This window comes from Hypomesus transpacificus, chromosome 11 (genome assembly GCF_021917145.1).
Source record: "Hypomesus transpacificus isolate Combined female chromosome 11, fHypTra1, whole genome shotgun sequence".
Lineage (NCBI taxonomy): Eukaryota > Metazoa > Chordata > Actinopteri > Osmeriformes > Osmeridae > Hypomesus > Hypomesus transpacificus.
This window is the reverse complement of record NC_061070.1, coordinates 15,306,450-15,329,308: the sequence shown is the minus strand read 5'-3', so window position 1 is coordinate 15,329,308 and position 22,859 is coordinate 15,306,450. Positions and strand designations below refer to the sequence as shown.

The window sequence follows — 22,859 nt, the reverse complement described above, 5'->3', positions numbered from 1 at the left end:
CACGGTGTGTGACATGCAAGGTGATCCCTGCGGACGAGCTGCCAGTGTGCGTGTCCCTGAGTCGAGCGGGGCAGGCGTCCTCCCAAGAGATTCGCTGCAGGTCTCCGAGAAACTGACAAGAAGCAGGGACAATGAGGTGGTGGTGTGTGTGCGTGTGTGTGTGGGGAGAGGGGGGGGGGGGGGCGACAGTTTTGATCCTTATCAGGGACATCCTTGCTGACTGAGCTGGGATCAGACCTCCTGTGTGAGTACCAGACACCCAACCCCCCTGGCTCTGGGTGTCACACCAGAGTAATGCTGCTCCCCTGGGGCTGGACAGTGGGGAATGAGATTTAATATCAATGCAGCCGGTGGCAGGACATGGCAGAGGGCTCCCTGGCCTGCCTGGCAGCCTGGCAGGTCACCTTCACACCAAGTAGGGGCTCTGTTGGGAATCACACAAACAGTACATGACAACTCATTGGTTTTTACATGTCGGATTGTTGTTCCACGTTATGAAGCTCTTTCAACATGGAGGTCTTTTTTTTTCCTTGACGGTGGTATTTCCTTTGAGGGAGCAGTATGAATTTAAACCTTTGATTAGATCCTTTGAGAGGCCCTACATGTGCACGCTCAATATGCCGACAGCCTTCCCAAGATGCCTCTTCAAGGACCCCAAGCAGGCACTGGTGTGGTTAACATGGCTCCTCTGGACTTGTCTTGGTCGTGCGAAAGAGAGTTTTCATCTTGGCACAGAGCCAAGACGTCTCTGTTCTCGGAGAAATCACTTTTCCCGCAGAAAGGGATTTGAGAGGTGCATTTGTTCTACTGTCTCCCATGGTATATTGTGCTGTATTGCATTGTGTTCCTTGACAAGATGTCACACACACACACACATATTTTGGAGTGAACGGTCTTTCTTCATTGTTATGTTGAGGAATTAAAGTGCCTTTAGCTTAGCAGAAAGAGGGCTGTACACAATAAACACAATAGGGTTTATCTTTTGTGCCAGTTGTACGGTTGAGACAAAATGACTTCCAATGCTTAATGTATTGAATGTGAGAGAAGGAGAGCGGGAAAAGAAAGACAGAGCTGTTTAGATTGAGAGAGAGATTTTACTTGTATTGCCTTCACCTTTACCATTTAATTTAATTACATTTTCCTCTGTTCTATTCAAACTCCATGTAATTAATATTTGAAAGTACCATGTACATATATGTATACATAAATTTGTGTATAAACAGTGTGTAAATATATATGGAAATGTAATTGTTTTCTAGATATTATGTCGAGTGAGAATTGGACCATGGTGTGTCTGTGAAGCTGAAAAGAAAACATACTCCATCGTTAAATTTGATGTTTCCCTCTGTGGTTCGAGTGAGATGGCAAGAGAGGGGTAAACACAGCCATGCAGGATCAACAGACCTCCAGATGACAGACAGACACAACCAGACAGCCAGCAAGCCAACCAGGCAGACAAACAGATACAACCAACCATATAGCATATTTGAGGAAGAAAGCAGGTTTACCCATAGTGAAAGATGAAGTCAAAACACAAAATGTTAATCTAGTTGGCAGTTGTGACTTTCTCATCTGCTTTCTACAGATGTCTAGAGGCAAACTTACTAATATAGTTTTAATACACACAATGGAATACCAGTGCCCTTACAGCTGATTGGACACTCACTCGACCTGTCAGCCGTGGATATAGGCCTGTCACACACACTGACAGATGTAAATATTATTTGTACACGTACTGTATGTCTGTGATTACTGAATGCATGTGTGCGTGTGGCGTGAAGGGATGTGATTAAGCGTGTGCTGGTGAAGCGCTGTGGACGCTAGTGGGCTGACCCCGACAGGAAGCACACATCCAGAGTCTTAGCTCAGACAAGCTGTCTGATCGGACACCTCCTCTACACCGTCTCATGAATTTATAAATCAGGGGAAACAGAACACTTGGAATGAACCCTTTGAAATGACAAACTGCTACAGGCAGATGTTAAGAGTGCATGTGTGTGTCTTTATTTGAGCAAAAACAGAGACAGAATGTGATGGAGAGAGAGAGGGAGAGAGTGAGAGAGAGAGAGAGAGAGAATGAGAGAGAGAGAGAGCGAGAGAGAGAGAGTGAGAGAGAGAGAGAGAGAGAGAGAGAGAGAGAGAGAGAGAGAGAGAAAGAGAGAGAGAGAGAGAGAGAGAGAGAGAGAGAGAGAGAGAGAGTGATGGCAGAAATAGAATAAGACAAAATGCGAGGGTATGGAATCAATATCTAATTTCAGACTCAAAAATACAAGCAGTGCAGGTCCCGAAGACAGTGCATTGGTTGGTTCCACTTGATTAATACAATGTGATTGTGTGACTTAGTTTGATTTTCTGGTAAAAAAAAATACCAATGTTGATTTGCTTTATTGTGCTGCTTCTCTCATCAAGCTGTGTTTGGTCTCACAGTTGTAGGTTAATTTGCCCACTCACACGACATAATCAGAGCCAATCAGCAGGCTACATTCAAATCACACTTCCTGTCGTGAAGTACCTGATAAAAATCATACCGAAACCATCCATTCTCAATGTGAAATGTGCCATCAGTAACCAGGAGGATCTCTGTTGTCTTTGGGCAGCATATCAGTTTGTACGGTTAAGGAAGACTGCTCTACACTATCGCATCTTAACAACACTGATGCTGTTCTGGACTTCCAGCACGCATCTAGGAGGTTTTCACACATCTTAACCATGTCCTACGTTTTGCTAAATATATAAACAGTATATTACATATATGTCGCTCAGTAAAACAGGTCAGCTGTGTTTAATTAAGTTCAACAAACTGTGACATCACTATCCTCCTTGTTAGTCAAACAGGCAAGACACGTGTCGAAAAGGGAGAGAGCATTTCCGGTGTTGAAGCATCTATGTATGCTTCACATGTCAGCAGAGAAGCCAGACGGCTGAGCTATAGGGCTGTAGCAGTACCTGGGCTAAACACACATACACACACATACATACACACACACATACACACACACACCACAGTAGTCTTCTGCCCTCTGCTGATGGAACTTGTGCATGCATGCCATGCATGTTCTAAAGGAGCGGTACACAGACTGACTGCAGGCAAGATAGCATTCTAATGCTACTGGGTTGATGCAGTGAAATGTTCAGATGAAACAGATTGCACAAACAAAATCGGTGGTCCAAATCAAGCGCCCCCATTGCATCATTTGTGTTTTCTGAGGCGTAGAGGATTTCTGAATGGGTCTGTCCGCAGTAACACAGTACAGTATATGTTGCCAATGTCACCCTGACAGAAAGCTTAACTGCTACATACAATGAGCAACCCTATAGCTGAGAAGTGGGGTAGGATAGAAATATTCCAGAATGCAGTAAATTTAGGTGTGAAGAAATGCTTTTCCTTGTGCTGCCTCTCCCTTGACCTATGAGTAAACAGCATTTATGGTTGATAGCTTTTCGCCCTTTGTATTGTGTGGCAGCAAATTATAGGTTGAAATACACCTCACTTGGGGGTTGTGGGTCTGTGGTTCCAGTCATCTCAGACATGGGCTTTGATTATGGCAACTATTCCATGGAACTGAAACACAGAGAGGCATACTCACCAGTGAGGGGCATTTTTCTAATGATTCGTGAGATATTCTAGAGCTTTGAACACCGTCATCCCTTGCTCAGAAAACATCTAGGGTGATGAGGATCTTCTTCATCATCCTACTCCTTCTGCTCCCGGGAGTGTCATTAAGGAGTGACGATGCAGTGATGGTTTGGACTCACGGGGCTTCAACCCCACCTTTGGTGAAGCTGTCAGCCTTGTGGACAAACAGGCCAGCAGGTGTCAGGGATAGAGACCAGCTCTACCACCATGCATTCTCAAACAGCTAGGCGTGTGATGGATGAGACTGTTTACCAACCGAGCAGAGTTCCTGAGAGAGAGATAAGAGAGAGAGAGAGAGAGAGAGAGAGAGAGAGAGAGAGAGAGAGAGAGAGAGAGAGAGAGAGAGAGAGAGAGAGAGAGAAGAGAGAGAGAGAGAGCGAAGAGAGGGGAAGATAGAGAGAGAGAACGATGAGAGGGGGAGATAGAAAAAAAATATTTTACTTTATTTCAAGGAAATTTAAACATTGTTTTTTTAATATAAAGTTAGCACTCATTTTTGGCCAGTGCAAAGGCCTTACCTACCAGCATTCAGTTATTTATTTCTGTCTCTGTCTCTTCCTCACACACAGACTCACACACATTTTCATTTTCTGCTTTTCAACAGAGCAATAATAACTGTTAAAGCTCCTTTTGTGTTCTCACATACTCCAGCTTTCGCAACGCCTAACCTCTCCCCCCCTTCCACACCCACTCGCCACCATTCATTCCTCTCACCCTCTCCCATTAGTACCCCCCCACATCCCATCCTCCCTCTTGTCTCCCTCCCTCTCTCCCCCCATCCCTTCCTCCCCCCATCCCTCCCTCCCAGGAGCCCTTTCCCCAGCCGGTTGTCTGCTTAGCCTTGTCACCTGTACTCACACCTTTCTCAGTCACAGAGGGTGGAAGAGCTAAAAGGTCACAAAGACACACACACACACACTCCTGCACTAATAGGATCCATGAGGACTCTGGGCCTTGACACTCATTCTTTGAATGCATTGGTCAATGTTGTGATATGCAATCTAAACTGCTGTCCAGATTGATACAGGCAAGGCTGTTGTGCCTGGTAAACAACAGCTATAGCTAAATCAGACATTGGAGGCAGATAAACTGAAAAGAACAGTGAAGAACCAAATTAACTAAAGGACCAAAGCCACAGAGTACAGTATGACATCTTGCCATTATCATGCTATAGTGCACATGCATAGGCATTAGAATGGCTGCAAGGTCAAATTATTCCATTTGAGCACTTTAAGGAACGGGGGAGGTCAAATGAAAGATTAAAGAAAGAACAAAGTAAATAAACGGAGCAGGAGCGTGTGTGTGCGTGCGTGCAAGTGTGTGTGTGTGTGTGTCTTTATGTCCTCTTTATAAATCTAGTGGTTGGAATGAGGGGAAACTGTGAGAAACTAGGCTGCAGTCAGCCATTTAGGGTCCTGTGGGCTTTGAACACAGATATCAAGCAGAAAGGGCACCTCTTTTTAACACGCCATTATTCCCCTAATGAAGACAAAGACCAGTTAAAACGCAGGCAGTAATGAGGGGTAGGACTTGATGTACAGAGAGAGGGTAATGGTCAGTGGATGTAATTGTCATATAGTATATGAAAATGAAACCCTTCTTAATGACTGACAGTTAATTTAATGACAAAGGTGGAATTCCAATGTGCTATTCATTATGTATGCTCTATGTAGGGATAATGAAATGTTCTGTATGTCTGTGACATTCCGCACGTACAATATTGTATGTGCATGTGAGGGTAGGAGGAATGGAATCTAATGGAATAGAACAGAATGGATCATTATCAAAAAGGAAATGGGTTTTATTTGCCTTGACAAAAGAATGACGACATGGGGTTTAAACTGGTTGTCTATCTGAGTGTATACAATGTATGTTCCCTCCAAACAAACACCTAAAACTCAATCTGTTTGCTTGGTTAAGGTAAAAAAGCAGAAGGAAATTACATTAAAGGACTTGGAAGCTGAAACTTTGACAGTGTGCAACCCATATGACTAACAGGCAGAGTGGCGACCTGTGGTAGCTTACCTTCTTGGTTGGGGCAGTCCATTATTGTGTCTGTTCAACTCTGTTCATCAAGGCAGAGAAAAGCTCCCAGCAAGCTCAGTCATGATGTTTCACACTGTGAACCGTCCATGTAGATAAAGGGAATTATGAAGAAAGAGCAGAAAGAGCTCCTTTTTCCATGAAGAGATTGGGCTTCCTCGCATAGGATTTGCAGGTCTCTGTGGTTATAGGGTAGGATTAAGATTATATCCCAGACCACAGGCAGCTGCGTGTGAAGGTTTTGTGCAGGTGAGCATAACCCTGGTACAGCCTTGACACATGATGCCTCAGTAATGAATAAGTTTATTCTGCATTCTTTAGTGGGATAAGGAACATCTTTTATTTAACAACGGGTCACGTCTCTGTGTACTGTAACTAAATATTTTTCCTTCTTACTCAACACTTGCCGGATTCCCTCATCAAAAGACAGTCAGGCCCGTTGTTGTTGGCAGGGTACAGAGTATTATGTGTTGGCTACAGTAAATCATACTGTTAGCCTTCAGGCTGACAGTGGAAGCCAGGTCAGCAGCACAATCTGCAGCCTGGAAACCGCACTTCCAAGTCTTCAAGTGTAAAAACGTGATATCATGTACAGCCTATTTTATTTGAACCTATTGGGTACATTGAATGCCTGGAGAAGAACAGAGGAAAGCAGAGTGAGTCAGAAAACAGCTTTTTAATCTTGGGTTAGCCTGTGTACGGCAACAGCTGGCTGCTTCTGTGTGATCTGATACGCTAGCTAAATTGCTAAAGTCGTTCCACTCGCCTTTTCCCCCGCTGGCACATCTTTGTAGTGAGGTAACGTATGAATCTTTTATCATAGTGATAAATCTCTCTGTGGCCCCACCAACCAACCCCACCATACCCCACTTCCATTCTGATATTCTCTCTCTAACCCTGTCTAAAGTCTGACACAAGCTGGTTCATCTTTGGTGACGGGAGGAGGAGACTGAGGGATCAACTAATCGTGCTTAACTGGGTAATTGCATCCCACACACACGGATAGATCCTAACTCAAACGTGTGTGCGCACACAAACACACTCAGAAACACAAACATGCATAAAATGATCACAAGCAGAAGTGCCAGAAATGTGTGAATGGGCCCATTCTCAATGATGCAATATTTGGATTTATATGAAAGAGGCAGAATTCCATCTCCCCTGGCTCTTCCTGTAAACACCTCCAAAAAGAAAAGAGTATTTCTTTTGTCTATCTTCATTTTATTATCTCTTTTCTCTGTGCCACTTTAGCTTTAGGTCCTCCTCTAAATTCCGGTGATTTTGGCCCATAGACAAGAGAATGTGTCAAACTGGTCTCAGCCTTGCAAATGGAATACCGTGAAGGACAAACGAGGAGAGAGGAAGAGAGTAACGGAAGAAAGGAGAGGGGAGAGAAGAAAAAGAAAAGTCCTGGTGGAAGAGTAGATGTGGAAGGAGGGGCGGGACATCCATCTCTTGGTCGAGTGGTGTTTGAGGGGAGATGTAGAGGGGAATGAGGGCAGAAGTCATTTGTAAGTTCTATAAATATGCCCACATTAACAGTGAAGGAGTGTCAAAGTGTTACTCATCTGTCGAAGACTCTCTCTCTCTCCATCGTTTTTTCTCTCCTTATCACTCTTACAATGTCTTTCTCTTGCTTTCTTTTTCTCCCTTTCTCTCTCTTTCTCACTCTCTCTCTCTCTCAAATGGATAACACACATGTAACTAGGCCACTCCATCATGTAATCCACCAGTGAGTCACTGAACAGGCCACAGGAAGGGATGTGAGAGGGGCGGGGGTGATAATAGCAACAGAAAGAGTAGAGGAAAAGCTCTTGACAAACAGACCCATGCTGGTAATGTAAGCTATGTATGCTGCACTGTCAATGGTGCTCAACCCTTCTGGAAACATGTCTTGCTCAGAGGTAGAGCATTTTACAGCAACTCAAGAGGTTGCAAGTTTGAATCACCTCCTGTATGCAACTTTGGATAGAAATGTGTGCTAAATGAATACATTATGTTATTTTGTTTTTTAAAGAGATATGGTTTCAGTTGCTTTCAGATTAGTTTGAGCTCAGATATAACTTTACTCAAGCTCTGCCTGTCGCTAATTTGGCGTTTCCCAAGTTTGGCAGTAGCCAAAGTTACATTGGCTTGGTTTGTCTCTGTAAGTCTAATTGTAGTGTACAGCTACATCAGACTACGTCACATAGAGTCAAAGCAGAGAGACGCCCCTTGGTCATCACGCTCATCACAATGCCCAGAGCTAAATCCAGCTGAACTTTGCTGTTTGCCGCAGTTCTAGCCTACAGAAGGTTCCTTTGGCTCCACCATTTGGAGGCATTTAAGCAGATTTAACTACAGCTCTGGTCTACCCAGAGACTCTGAGCCTTGGCGTTGCCTGCAGGGAGAAAACAGTCAGACTGTGTTAGAGAAGACATGTTTTACATAACATGACAACACAAGTGAATTTCCTTTTCTGTTGAGTTAGCCCTGGTGGCTACGCTACAGGCTAAAGACCCACGTTCTGCTCCCCTTCAACAGTGCTGAGAGTACAGTCTAGAGTTTGACCACACTCAGGGAGAGCAAAGTGAAGATGTTGGAGGCTCTGCTAAAGTGGATTGAGAGTACACAACTGCAAAAAAAACTGAGAGGAGATTGGTCAGCAGTTCTTTAGCCTGTATCTAAGGATATAATGTATCGCTTGTTGCACACAATTATTGTCTTTGTATTGTTAGGGACCCATGCCCATTATGGAAGTCATTTACTGTCAGTCCCTACATCAAAGGATTCAAGCAAAGTCTTAAGACATACTCAAATTGAGTCAGTGAACTTTTAACCTTTTAGCTTTCTTCAGGGACCTTTTTTGTTGCCAGGCAACATAAGTTATTTGAACATTCTAGAATAAATAATTGGAGCCTTCTTACTTTCTTTGCTTGAAGTCTAAATACACACATTTCTGATTGATGAGTCCTGCCCTGAAATAAGGGATAGATGTGGTCGAAAGGAAGGTGCTACTGTGATCCATCACCTTTAATTGGCCAACTGCTCACAGTGGGGATTGACTAGGAAAATAATGCATTGAATAACCTCCCCATAGACTTGAGCAATGTCTGTGAAGAACAGAAAGGCAGGCTTTCTCAATGACCTCACTTCCAGTGTGAACCTTGACTAAACTGACCTAAGCTACAGTAGCCTCTCTGTTGGTGCCTTGGAATAAAGAATTTACAGACACACCAACACACAGTGACTGGAACCCTGTCCTAGATCAGCTCATTACTGGAATGGCACTTGTGTGTCAGGCACGGTATGTGTGTGTTAGTTTCTGGTTCCTTCAAAACGCAACATTTTGCCTATTTACTAAAGCCTTCTGCTATCTTCTGATCATTCAGCCATGCAACACCAAATCTCCCCAGTGACATGTTTGATGGCTGAGGCTATTCTCGTTCTTTCTTGCTCTGTTTCTCTCTCTTTCTCTCTCTCTCTCTCTCTCTCTCTCTCTCCCTATTTCTCTCTCTCTTCCTCTCTCTAACTCTACCTCTTTCTCTCTCTATCTCTCCCTCTTTCTCTCTCTCTTTCTCTCTCTATCTCTCCCTCTTTCTCTCTCTCTCCCTCTCACTCACTCACTCTCTCTCTTTCTGTCTGACAGCTTGTTGGCCGCCTAGATGAATGAATTAATTCTATAGGAGTGGTAAATTGCTGCCAGAATCAAAAGCATGCGTGTTTATCTAGATTAGCTATAGACTGTACATGTGCTACCAGAAAAGATGTGTATGGTCTTTGTGCATTTTCTTTCTCACCCCTGCAAAACCATTAAAACATTTTTTGATAGTGATTAATGCTGGAACGCAAGCATTATTTAAAATGGCAATTACAATGTGCCTCTAACTGGATAAATGGTCTCTGTATGCTTTTATACAGTATTGATTGGTTTTATTGTTATCAAACATCCAGTTACTTTACAGTGTAAAATAATCCTGGTCAACAAAATGTGTGTGTGTGTGTGTGTGGATTGGGGGAAGGAGGGGTGTCATCAACAGATAAATGTAAACATTGACTCCATACTTGTGCCAAAAAATCACATCAATAATGACTCTACATTCACTCTCTCTCTCCCTAAATCCATCCAACTAATTGTAAACTGTGCTAAACCAAGCCATTTTTATCTCATTTTGAATTATTAACCTGTTTGCATTATTCAGTAGCTGTAATAAGTCCTAGATGCATGCTAGTGAATTATGTAGCACCGATAATTTAAAAGCACATTTTCTGTGCAATGCTACTGACACTGCCTGCATGCCCATCTGTCTGTCTGGCCGCCTGTCTGTCTACCAGCCTGTCTGCCTGTCTGTCTGCCTGTCTGTCTGTCTGTCTGTCTGTCTGTCTGTCTGTCTGTCTGTCTGTCTGTCTGTCTGTCTGTCTGTCTGTCTGCCAGCCTGCCTGCCTGCCTGCCTGCCTGCCTGCCTGCCTGCCTGCCGGCCTGTCTGTCTACCACCCTGTCTGCCTGCCTGCCTGTCTGTCTACCAGCCTGTCTGCTTGCCAGCCAGCCTGCCTGCCTGCCTGTCTACCAGCCAGCCTGCCTGCCTGCCTGTCTACCAGCCTGTCTGCCTGCCTGTCTGTCTGCTTGTCTGCCTGTCAGCTGGTTCAGTATATAAATAGGAGGTGCCAAAGAGTTGGGTCCAGTTTAGGCCGAACCAAAGAGAACACACAACCTTTAAAGCACCTTGAGCTGCAATTCCTGTATGAAATGTGCTATATAAATAAAGTCTTACTTACTTACTTTATTTAGAGGAATAATCCTTGCATCGTCATTATTTGATAAATGAAATCGTAGGCTCTTAACCATCAGCACTGAGAAACTATTAACACTATTAAACTCCCTGCCCTCCCCAGGACAAAAATAGATTGAATAATTCATGGGACGGCGGCAAAAATATCCAGAAAAGCTTTTTGTTACTGTGTGTTTGTGTGTGGAACGTGCTCTTCAGAACGTGTTCTCAGCGTTATGGTGGTTGACGGCTTGGGAGAAGACAGGGCTCAGCTTCTGTTTGGAGACCACAGCAGTTTGACTCAACAGCAACATCAGATATCCTGTTGTAGTCAGCATCTCGAGGCATGCTCTGCTTTGTGGGATGTAACTAAAAAGTCAAGTTGGTTAGCTTTACACCAGAGAGTGTCCAATCCAACAAAGATTTACAAAGTTGTTAAGTCATGTGTTACATAATTTGGAACTAACAGAAACACACAAACAAGACTGGATGCGCTCTCACACGCACACCCAAACCGCAATGTGTCACAAATGTACAAATGTTTGTAATGGGCTATGTATGAATCTTTCTGAACCTTTTCTTCATCTTATATTCTAAACATCTTCTGGTTTCTCCAATTTAGGATTACCTCTGCACCTGCTCCATTCATCTTCAGTTGGGCAGCTCTCTTCATTGGTCCATGTGGCAAACAAACGTATTACACACACACACAAATGTTCCTCTATTTGGGTTACTGTCCTTCTTGATCCACCTGTGTGACTATGATCCCCCAGTCACCTTGCCTGCCTGCCTCAACAGTAAACAACACTCCTCCTGTTATCCTCTCCTTCGACGCCTCTCCTTCCCCCTACCTCCTACCATCCTGTCCACTCTTTAGTATCCTGCATTCATTTCAAATCCTTTCAGGCCATTTTAGCATCTCTTTTTTTCTCATTTCCTTTCCATCTCCCTCTATCATGCCTCACACAAAAAACAAACCCCCCCCCCCCTGTACCGCCCCTGTAAATGTGTGTTACCTTTTCCCTCTTATTTTCCTCTCTATCTGTCTGTCTTTTTCTCTCTATCTTACCCTCTCTTTACCCTTCTCTCCTTCTCATTCTCCCTCCCTTTCTTTTAGTATAGTTACATTTACGTAACAGATGTGAGGAGGATCCTTCATGTTTCCAAGCCCATCTCTCCAGGATGCCAGGATTCTTATCTCTCCCACAGCTTTTAAAAGTCACACTGCTCACTACTTACCTCTTTACCTCTTGAATTTAATGGACTTTTCATTTGAACAGCCTTCCTAGGGGTATCTTTATGATGCTGTTCACTCTCATTAACCCCAGCTGAGTGCTATACATCAGGTGAACCACACCACATTTTCATCAAACAACAGAAGAAGGAGCATCTCATCCGCATCAACTATGTGTAGAAATGGTTTCGATTTATCAGTGAAAATAATCACAGAAAATGGCAAGCTTTGTGTATGGCCCCTTTCTGATAGAACATGGTTCAGCTATGCTATAGCAGCAGCTAGCCATTACATAAAAGATAGAAACCAGGCAAAAGTTATCTTTGTCTGCAATTGGAGATCAAGCAAGTTCATGCTCCATTTTCACAAAATATAAAAACACACACAACTGATAGAGTCCCAATAAGTCACTATTGTCTAACTGTGGAACTCTGATAACCCTAGAAATTCCTCCAAAATGAAAATGTCTGCTCTGGTTTATGATCCTGTGCCACTCTCCATGTCCTTTTCCAAGGATGTCCTTTAGGCCTGTCAGCAACTGACAATTTATTGTAATGAAAACTGCATTTCCTGGTGGGCTGTTTCATCTTTTGTGATCAGAGTATGATGCAGTCTATAAAACCCTTATTTAAAAAGAGAAATGTTATTTTGAGAGTGGTTACATTACTGTATGAGATTTCACTCATCATGATGGAATATTTACTGTAAGTATTTAACCATTAATAACCCATGTGGAATGGAATGTGGTTAAAAAAAAAAAATCTCAAATCATCAGTTATTTTATTTGTTATTCTCAGTTTGTGTCTTTTTCTCTACCTACTGTACTTGACTCTCAATCTCCGTGCCAGAAAAAGAGACACTGGACAGGGGTTTGAGGCAGGAGCTAGCAGGTGCCAACAGGGATATATTGATCCCTGTCAGGCAAGTCGAGTCCAGAGAGAACTAAATCAGTTCTGTCCAGGTGGCTTTGGAGATTACAGGCTGACATCAATCAGTCAACAAGCCATGAGGATTTCTGTAGTCCACATGGGAATGAGAGATGGAGAGCATGCATGCGTGGGTGTATGGCTTCCTGTTAGAAACTGTGGGGTCTGTATTTCTCTACGTTACACAAGAGTCCAGAGTCGGCCTCATATTTATCCCCACACTCAAACACAGCTCCATATTCATGCCTCTTTTGTCAAACCTTTGATTGCACCCATCTTTTGAATCACAGAAAAGCCATACAATGCCACCAAATTACACTCAATAACAGGAAGTGAGACAAATGCTGTGAATATGGTCCCCGCTCCATCACACAAAAAGGCCAGCGTCTGTGATGGTGGCTGACTGCCACTCACACACCCCACAAAACATCAGCAACTCAAGCCCCAGCCGATGGACATTAAAGAGCTGATTGGGAGCATAGCACACAGGCGCTGATTATGGCCATCAGTCACATGGAGGGAGAAAACAGCTGGGGAGACTTTAAGATCGAAGAATTCATGGGCTTATGCAATATCTCGACCGTTGTGATACAGTACACGACTCCCCTGCCACCCACAAGTCCATATGAGTGCTACTTCCAAGGCTCTCTGGACTGACTTCACTCAACCACAAGCGGCTCACATTTACAGGTAGTTATAGCAGCCAAGCTACCTATGAGACTGATAATTATGCATGAAGGTCTGAGAGAGCAATTTGCAATCAAAGTCCCAGGGAGACAGAAGAGGAGATAGAAGTTGCTGATCATTCTGCGTTTACTTGAAAACCTCTTTCCTGTGGCCCTTTGATTCCATTATTTCCCTTCCTGCAGATCTTATAAATAACACTGAAAAGAAAAGAGAAAAATGAAAATTCGAACTTTCTGGTTTTTTCCTTTGCTGACTGTCGGAAACGTTCCAGAAGCTTCTTAATTTGTTTCCTGTCATATTCCCTGACAGCTCGAGGATGTCAGTTGGAAAGATTGACCCTCAGACTGTGGATGTAATAAAGCTTATCCTGTTCAATAGCACGTTATCTGGCTAGTGGTGTATTGTGTTCTGCATCCCCATCTCTTTGCCTCATTTCCTGGGTTTTCCTTCTGGAAAGTGATCTACAGCCAATGCCCGCTGCCTCTTCTCATCTTTTTCCAATTGTAAATAAATGTTTGTTGACTGCTAAATGGAAAATTCAGTTACAGAGGCAGATAGCCAAGTCATAATATTTTATTAAAGGGTATCACACATGAAGTGTGTGACTGTCGCCGCAGCATAGTTCTGTGTCATTTAATCTACACTGCAATTTTTCAGCTTCAGCCCCAAGCCTACTGCAGATGTGGAGGTCACATTGAGAAGAAACAGTCTGTAAGCAGTGTTGCCAGAAAAAACTGTCGCTATTGGCTCTCTGAAATGTAATAATAATTACTCTAATTATTTGAACAAATATTACAATTAATTGTGTTAAAACTTGTCTCACAATATTCGATTACATCTGTAGGCTATGAATCATGGTAAAACTGAACATGTTTTTTGAAGTAGAGTATTTACAAAATACTAAATCAGTTTCCTAGCAGGACGTTAACCAGATAACATTACACATTTCCCGTTTTCTAACCTCCTCCAGTTGAATTTTGATCAGGCAACACGGGGACCTCTTGTTGTGCTGTGCAGGACCTGGCAGACATAATCCAAGATGGCGTCTTCCTTAAGGGTGTGCAGTGCCCTCCGAGTAACGTTGGAAGGTGAATATATCTTCCTATGACATGCTTTCACATTGTATTTATATTTACAGTAATATATGTGAATATCTTAATGATTTATGGTTAATCTCTAATCGACATTGCTGTATTCCTCGTTGCTAAAGCTAGCAAGTGATCTTTCCCGACTCAATTTTGTAAACCGAGGAATGCCACCTGGGCGGAGTTTTCACGTTGTAGCATGGGATTCCAAATTCCAAGGCTACACCGAGATCCAAAACGAGTTTTTCCTATACCGGGTTGTCGTTTCTAAATCCTCAGTATAGCTATAAGAAGGTGCTAAATCAATTGAGCAACATTAGATATTTTAGACCTATGTATTTGACTAGATCATTGATGTATGTGTCTGCCGAACGCATGTAATTCTAGTCAACATTTAGATTTTTTGAAGGATTACGGCGACCACCTAGTGACAGCAGTGCACCTTCCCACTGACACATGAGTGGCATGTGGGGCAGCCGCATAACATACATGTATTTTCAATTTGTGTTTTGTATTTCAGGCATTGCACCACTCAGGGCAACATTTGGCCCTCTCCATCTCACCCACCTGGCAAGACGCTCTGCCTCCGTACGGCCCCCTTTCCCCCCCTACACCTCAGCCTGGCAGCAGACTAGACATGGCAGCTTCTTCAACAAGCGTGAGTCACATTAGTAGCTGAAGAAGAGCTGTGGCAGATTGTGGCTAGACCATGGCTAACAACTAGTCCATATACCTATCATTTTTATTTGAAGATAATATAAAAGTTTATATTCAGTTGTGTGTGCGTGTAGTAAGCTTATACTTTTGTCTCTCCTTAGTCAGTGACCTGCAGTGCCAGTAACAGTTAAGACAACCAGTTTTAGGGGCTGGGGATAGGGTGGTATGCACGTACCCAAGCTTAGCCTATTTTCCTGCCAGCATATGTTGGCAGAGACATCATGGTAATAAAGATACTTCTTGAGCATTTAAGTAGTGTTCGTTTGGAAAAGGATGTGACTTATTCACAGCAGGTGAATCTGTCAAACAGAGCAATTTCACCGACAGGTGGTTATTTGACAGGACTCTCTCACTCTCTCTATCATTCTCTCTCACTTACTTTCTTTATATTTTCTTTTTTTCACTGTCTGTCTGCCTCCCTTTCCCATCATCTGTGGCTATTTTGGAGATAATTACCTGCATCTGTCAACATACAAGTCTACATCAAAGATCCACCACACACACACACACACACAGTTTCTTCTTGTTTATCACTTAATTCAAACTTACATATTTCTCATCATAATTCTATCCTATGTCTCTGCCTTCACTTAAGAAGTCACGTATTTAATTACCTGCTTGTTTACTTTTCATATGAGTTAGATGGCGTTCCTCTCTGGAAGGAGTGAGTCATGGTTGATCTGGGTCTGTCAGAGTGGCTGACGGCTAGCATGTTTAAACCTTTCATTACTTTTGGGTCGAACACCTGTATTGTATTCAAGGCAGCATTATGTCCACAAGTTAGGATATATATATATTATATATTCATATAAAATGTCTCATTTAGTCCTGGACACAGTCCAGTACAAATATCCATGGCTGGTATATTCATATATGGATATGTGTATGGCGACCAGCTGCCTAGATTTGAGTCTCTCACTCTCGGAACAGTGAGTTCATTGTCCCAGTCCTGTACGGGTCGTATAACTGTGTTTGCATCCTGCCGTCTCAAGAGCTCTAGCGGGGACCACAAACAAAGCCTCGTTAGAGACTCAAGCACACTCATTAGCTGGCTTACCGCCTGCGTTAATTAACTCACAATCAAACCTCCGCACGGCGCGCTCCGCATCTCCAGATGCTGGAGAAGCAGCTGAAAATCACTGAAAAAGCAGAGGAGGAAAGAGGCAGGGGAGTGTTGAGCCCTGGCTCGAGAGGCCGTTTGGCTGTCGTCTGCAGAGACCGTCCCGTAGCCGCTCGGTTCAGTGGGTCTGAATTGGTTATGGTGCAGTTCTGCAGATTGTGACGAAGCAAGGGCCTATCGGGTGTGTAGCTACTGCTGGTCGATCCACACAGTGCCACAGGGAGATTAGTTGGGGGTCTGCTGTAGCTTACTGGTAGATGCAGTTGCCTGCAGACTAATAAGTTGCTGGTTCAAATCCCCCCGTATGTCGTCCTCTTGGATGAAAAGCAGAGTAAATACTTTACTCTGCTTTTTAGGTTTTATACAATAGCAGAAGGCACAGCTGAGCCATCATTCGGCAGCATATTTTTGCTTGCAGATGGGTTCTCAGATAAACCAATCCCATCCCCAGAGGGTTTAAGCAGGAGCAGGTGGAGGATCCAGTGGCACATTTAGAACTGGAGGTACTGCAGCAACTCTGTTCCTCTACTTCACACTTGTCAAGATCCTTCTAGAGGAAACAGGTTTGAGTTCTCATTTGTCCTTTCAAAAGAGGACAAGGAGGCCAACGAAGCGACAGCCCTCGTCTGTGGGCTCCTTTCGCGCCGTCGCACGCGCTCTTTCATCTTCCCCCGCTAACACCGCGCGTCTCTGTGCTCCGGCCCCGCAGTGACGGCAGACGAGCTGTGGTGCGGCGTGTCGGCGGAGACGGGGACCGGGGCCAGGAAGGGCCGGGGGAAGAGGACCAAGCGCAAGATGAAGAAGGACCTGAACAGAGGACAGCAGATCGGTGAAGGTGCGTACGCAGCCGCACTCTCTCTGACCTCCAGTCAGGTCGATTGTTCCATATCAATATCCCATATCCTGCAGAGGTTAGGGGCAGAAAAGGGCATTCATATTTCTGCATATCTCTTTACCTTAATGTGAACCGGGCAAGAGAGCTGACATCCGGATTAGTTAGTGTAATATATCTGGTGGGACGTTCTGAGAGTTGAGGAGTTGAGACTAATGAGATTTAGACGGACAGGGAGCGGGTCTGTGCAGACTATTAATCTGTTACCATTAGTGTTTTATTAATTGCATTCATTTGTTACAAGAAGATTCCCTCTTCATTCTCATGTCTACCACATCTGCTCACTTTAAAGAGTGGATATTAAATCCCTGTCGTTCTCTGCATAGATTGGTGAGCGGCAGTCGATCTTTCTGTCCCCTTCTTTCATTCTCTGTCTGGAGTTTTCTCTCAGACTTTCGAATCGGTTTGTCCTTTAAAAAAATCCATCCGATCCAAGTTGGACCCATAACTTGATCGTCCATTTTGTAAACTCGCCACTTTGAATTATGGATTAAAAAAGGGAGAAGTTCTCTTTGTGTATCCAGCTTGACCCCCCAATTGTCCCAAATCAACTTCCCCTACTTTCCTGCCCTTCTCTATCCCTCCATTCCCACACCATCCTTCTTAACCTCCACCCCTCCCCCAGGCCGCGGGGGGTTCCTGTGGCCCGGTCTGAACGCACCTGTGCTGCGGGCCGGGGAGGTGCAGACCATGTCCCGGCGCGGGGAGGCGGAGCAGACGGAGCTGCAGGCGGAGCTGTTCCGCCAGCGGGAGGACTGGGACCGGCGCAGGAAGATGAGGGTGAAGAGAGAGAGGGGCTGGACCGGACACTCCTGGGGAGGCATCAGCCTGGGGTCTCCAGACCCGGGGCCCAACGGAGGTGAGGGCTTCAGAGTGGGGGGGTGGGATTGGGCCTGTGTCGTTAAGTGTCTTTTTTGGCACATGGATGGAGGTATTATTTTTCTCAAGAATGGCACTTTTAAGCATGATATGCCTCACCCCCTCACCCACACTGTTACCCATCATCTCTGTATCACATGTGGGTGCCCTCAGCTCTGCTTAGCCACTCTGATGTTGGTCACAGTCAGAAAGTCAGTCATCACTTTAAGCATGAGTCACGCTTCCAGAATCTGTTAAATGCCACTGCTATGGGAAAAAAACGGTGCCTTTTGACTATGCCACGACAATATAGCCTTTCAATGTATGTGTGCGTGTCCAGTACAGTGTGTGTGTACAGTATAGTACAGTATGTGTGTGTTCAGTACAGTGTGTGTGTGACTGGGAGGGAGCTACAGAGGGTGACAGCTGGAAGAAGGGAAAGCCAGTACAGCTTAGCTGCTGTGACAGACCTGACTGATGGGTCTCCCTCGGCAGACTACCCCCTCCAAACACACACGCACGCACACACACACTCGCACACACACACACACACACACACCTGTCTAGAACTATCCATCAGCCTTGGGTTTCAATCATGTCAGCTCATTATTACACACCTTCTGGCACTTAGATGATAGGTGTGATTTTATTTAAATGATTTAGATTGTATCTATTTCATTTTTTATATCATTAGTTTTTTTACCCAAGTTTGTATTCTAAGGGAAAAAGGGTTTTCATTTTCATATAGACACTAAGCCTCTCCCTCCCCTTCTCCTAGTCTGTTTTCCCCCTTCCCCCCCCCTCCCTCCCTTCCTCCTTTTCTTTCATCATCTCCAGTCAGCTCAACTCTCCCCAGCCTCTGACCCCCCCTCTCCTCTCTCTCTTTCACTTTCACTCCGTTCTCCTCACCTCACAACTCATCTCTTCCTTTTAGCCTTCCTCACAGGCTGGTTACTCACCCCGGGAGACACACCCTTTGTCTGGCCCTCCCCTCGTAGTGGAATATCATTACTGGGGAGCAGCCTAAACCATCCAGACCCCTTTTACATTGAGCAGCCTGGGCAGTTCACTAACAGTAAAGTGATGTGACCAGTGTCCCCCTCCCTCCATTTCTTCCTTCCCTGTTTCTGTGTCTCTCAGCTCTATTACTTTCTCTCTGATTCTCTCATTTCTGAAATTGGAACACATTCAAACAGGGATTGTCCACCTGCCCCCTCCTGCCCCGGTCTTCCCTGCACAGTGGCACCCCACAGAAAGAGCAATCTCACTTTAATTCCACTCCTGCCTGCTCCACAAAGGCCACAATTGATTTGGTTATCATATCTATATTTAGTTTGCCGATGATGGGAAATGTGTGCCCAGCGACGGCCAGGGTTATTGCCTATCCTGCTGGCAGGGGAGTTAGGTTGTTGGCTCAGGTTAGTCCAGTGGTCTCCAACCCTGCTCCTGGAGATCCAGAACTAATCAAGCACACCTGATTCTAATCATTAGCTGGTTGACATGTTGAATCAGGTTAGTTACAGCTGGGGTTGGCACAAAATCCGACTGGAAGGTAGCGCTCCAGCTCCAGGAGCAGGGTTGGAGACCCCAGGGATAGTCCATCAAATCTGGGTACCATGACGACAGATGGGTGTGTCGCCATGGACACCTCAGAGCTGCTGCTGTTTGACCTCTGACCCTTACTACTGTTCCTGTCATCTCTCCAAGAAGCACACACACACCTGTTTAAGGTTTGAAGTCTAGACTAAATCATTTTGTGAGTGAACAAATACCTGGAGCTTGTCTAAGTTTAAGATTACCCTCACAGACTAGGGAACTGGACCCCCTGCATTCCCATTACCCAATATCATGAGTTCTTAGTTTTTCTCCATTTCCCTGTCTTTCCCTCTCCCATCTTTCCTCTTCATCTCCGCTTTTATTTATCCGGCTGAAAGCCAGTTGCTAATTCTCCCTGATTCGCTCAGGGAGCATCTTCTGCAGTTCCTATTCCCAGCGTAATTACATGTTTAATCCAAGAGCAGTTTGTCTGAATTGATCTGATAAACCCTGACGGTCACAAACGCAGCCACCATGAATAAGAAGCAGGATGTGAGGAACTAACAAGGTTGAACTTCTCTGGCTGGGTTTCAACACCATCCCATCTCTGCGGGGGGCTCTCCTGGTTAAACCGAATCTCTTGTTTTCCTTTCTCTACAGAGACATACGAGGACTTTGACTCCCGTGTGATTGAGGTGAGTCCTGTTAAACTGCTACATGGACCGGAGCCACTCAAGGAACATATCCACGCACTCAGACTGGGTCTACACAGTGCAGGGGGGACAAGACTTCTTATCTCATTTTCTTGGTTTGCTGTGACTGGGTGGTTACACTTCCAATGCTTGGACGATGGGTTCGGGATAATCGAGTGACTCCTGGAGGCTGTCAGGCTGTGTTCTCCAGGCAGGGCTAGGGAGCCAGCCGGCTGGGAGAGCAGGGCAGGGATGCCTCAGTGCTGCTGTGTGGAGTATTTGAAGCCTGTCATCTCTGATGGTGTATGTTTCCGGAGGGAGGCCTCTGATCTTCTCTGGCTGCCTGTGAGGGAGGCGCTGCATGTCCCTCGCCGCTACCCATAGCTCCTCTGCGGCAGGAAGAGGAAGAGCAGGTTGTCGTTGTCACAGGCCTGGGGGTCCTGTGGGTTGGTACTGTACACCAACCAATAGGATCAAAGAACTTGAACCTGTATTGAACTCCCCGAGGGGCTGGGACAAGATACTGGGTGATGCTGGAGCATATCACATGATACATATGATACACACGCATATCACACGCACACAAATGTGAGGATTGGAGGAGTTTTAATGAGCTGGCCTACCCAAGGGCAAGGATGAGCCATGATTACAGTATTGTTTCCTAAGATCCAATCCAGTCTCAGATCACCAGTTGCAGGGGGCATGAGTTTAAGGCAAGTCATGTGACTGGCTCTATAAATCACACTTGATGTCACTGTTGTGGGTAGTTATGACGTTGTGTTCTATTTCTGGAAGTGATTCTATTTCCTGTTGGGGTAAAGAGGCAGGGGCCAGTCTAAAGTGGATATGGATATGATGTGGATGTGTTTGGGCGTGGGGGGGGGGGGGGGGTGCAGGGGATGTGAGGGAAGGGCTGTTATCAGAGCTCACCTGCTCTGAAAGGAAATTAAAATCAAGGCAGTCTATTGTGATGGAGAGATACTGAAGCTAGGCTGAACCCACAGGAAAGCTCCCTTCATCATCCTTATTAGGAGAGGGACACTGTGGCGGAAGGGACAGATAGATGGACGTCGGGGGGGGGGGGGGGGGGGGGTCAGGGGGGGGGCGGGGGGTGGGGAGTCAGATCAGTCTTTGTTACGATGTCTGTCTCTTTTGAAGCTGATTGAGTTAGGAGTGGGGTGAGGGCGGTGTGTAAGTGACAGGGATCCATCCATACAGCTTATCTCCTGGGATGAGATGCAGACACACACAGTCACAGATACTCTGGGCACTAAAGCCTGAAATGAAGACCATCTGTACCTTCAGGAACGGATCTCTTATCTGCGACACACCCACACACATATACACATACACACACATTATCATGCCCGGTGTCTCTTCATCTGGCTCTGGTGCATGATGAAACGGAACCGTTGTAGATAAACGCTCCGACTAGAGAGTGTGTGTCTATTGGCCCACCTGTGGTCAACAGTGTAGTGATGCATCATTGACCAGGTGCTACGGTCCACAGCACTCAGCTAATTAGATACGTCGTGTGTGTCACATCAACAACCCTCCCTACTCTTTTCCAAACCTTAGTGATGCAGGGCCACACTCTCTTGGGTCCCCCGGAAACTGATGGATGAGTTTATGAGTTCCATCCCCCCTATAAATTTGGTTTAATGAAATGAAATGCTTCCAGTAAAGGGGATTTTCTCCCAAGGACAAGAGCAGAATGCCATTAGAGAAGCTGTTTCCTGTGCTGGGACGCGAGCCGAGGCAAGGGAGAGAGGGGAGAGCCATGAATGGTGTCTTGGCCATTGGCCAAATACACAAAACCGGACTCTGTTTTTCTCTGGTGGTTATTTCATTAAATAAGATGGGGAACTCGTTGAAGTTTTTGCTCTGTTTTGCAAAGTGAACAACCTTGAAAGGACACCCATCCAACTTTGGGCTGTATGAGAATGAAACTTTCCACTTTCTTAACAACACGACTGTGTGTGTGTGTTATATGGTCTTATTAGGATCTCCCTGGTCCAGCCTCACGCTCAATCTTCAACCCCAGCCCCAAGCCTCAGTCCCCAACACCCCCCTAAACCTAAACTCTCAACACCAGCCCCAGCCTCTCTGCGTGCTGGTGATGAGCCTCAGCCACCAGCCCCAGCCTCTCTGCGTGCTGGTGATGAGCCTCAGCCACCAGCCCCAGCCTCTCTGCGTGCTGGTGATGAGCATCAGCCACCAGCCCCAGCCTCTCTGCGTGCTGGTGATGAGCCTCAGCCACCAGCCCCAGCCTCTCTGCGTGCTGGTGATGAGCCTCAACACCAGCCTCAGCCACCAGCCCCAGCCTCTCTGCGTGCTGGTGATGAACCTCAACACCAGCCAGGCTGTGTTCTCAGCCTGCCACCACAGCAGCAGTAAACTCATATTTGATGACTTCATGCATGTTTGATTAACCATCGCAATTATGTTTTCCGCTTTGCGGTCTTAATGCGTCTGGCCTGTTTAAAGTGCGTGGGGAAGGGATTTTCCGGGATGGCTGCTAACTCCATTTAAATCAATAGCGGTTGTACAAAAATAAGGAATTTCATCCAGTCATCTGGTGAGGGTGTGCAAGAAGGAGTAGGGTAACAGAAGAGAGAGAGAGAGACTAGGCAGTTAGCTGTGAATGGCAACATGGATATAATGGCCAAGAGGTTTAACGACAC

The 22,859-nt window shown here is 45.3% G+C and overlaps 1 protein-coding gene across 2 annotated transcripts in view; it reads left to right on the top strand.

Moving 5' to 3' along the window:
- Positions 1 to 14,288: 14,288 nt before the first annotated feature.
- mrps5 (mitochondrial ribosomal protein S5) overlaps positions 14,289 to 22,859 on the top strand; it is a 13,811-nt gene continuing 5,240 nt past the window's right edge. The window contains exons 1-6 of one of the 2 annotated variants that reach the window (XM_047029475.1): positions 14,289 to 14,363; positions 14,881 to 14,931; positions 14,965 to 15,018; positions 16,907 to 17,032; positions 17,715 to 17,948; positions 20,144 to 20,178. In XM_047029475.1, the coding sequence (XP_046885431.1) occupies positions 14,315 to 14,363; positions 14,881 to 14,931; positions 14,965 to 15,018; positions 16,907 to 17,032; positions 17,715 to 17,948; positions 20,144 to 20,178 (549 nt within the window). In that variant the 5' untranslated portion in view covers positions 14,289 to 14,314. Of the gene's footprint in view, positions 14,364 to 14,880; positions 15,019 to 16,906; positions 17,033 to 17,714; positions 17,949 to 20,143; positions 20,179 to 22,859 lie in introns of both variants that reach the window. The other variant, XM_047029474.1, reaches the window with a different exon arrangement.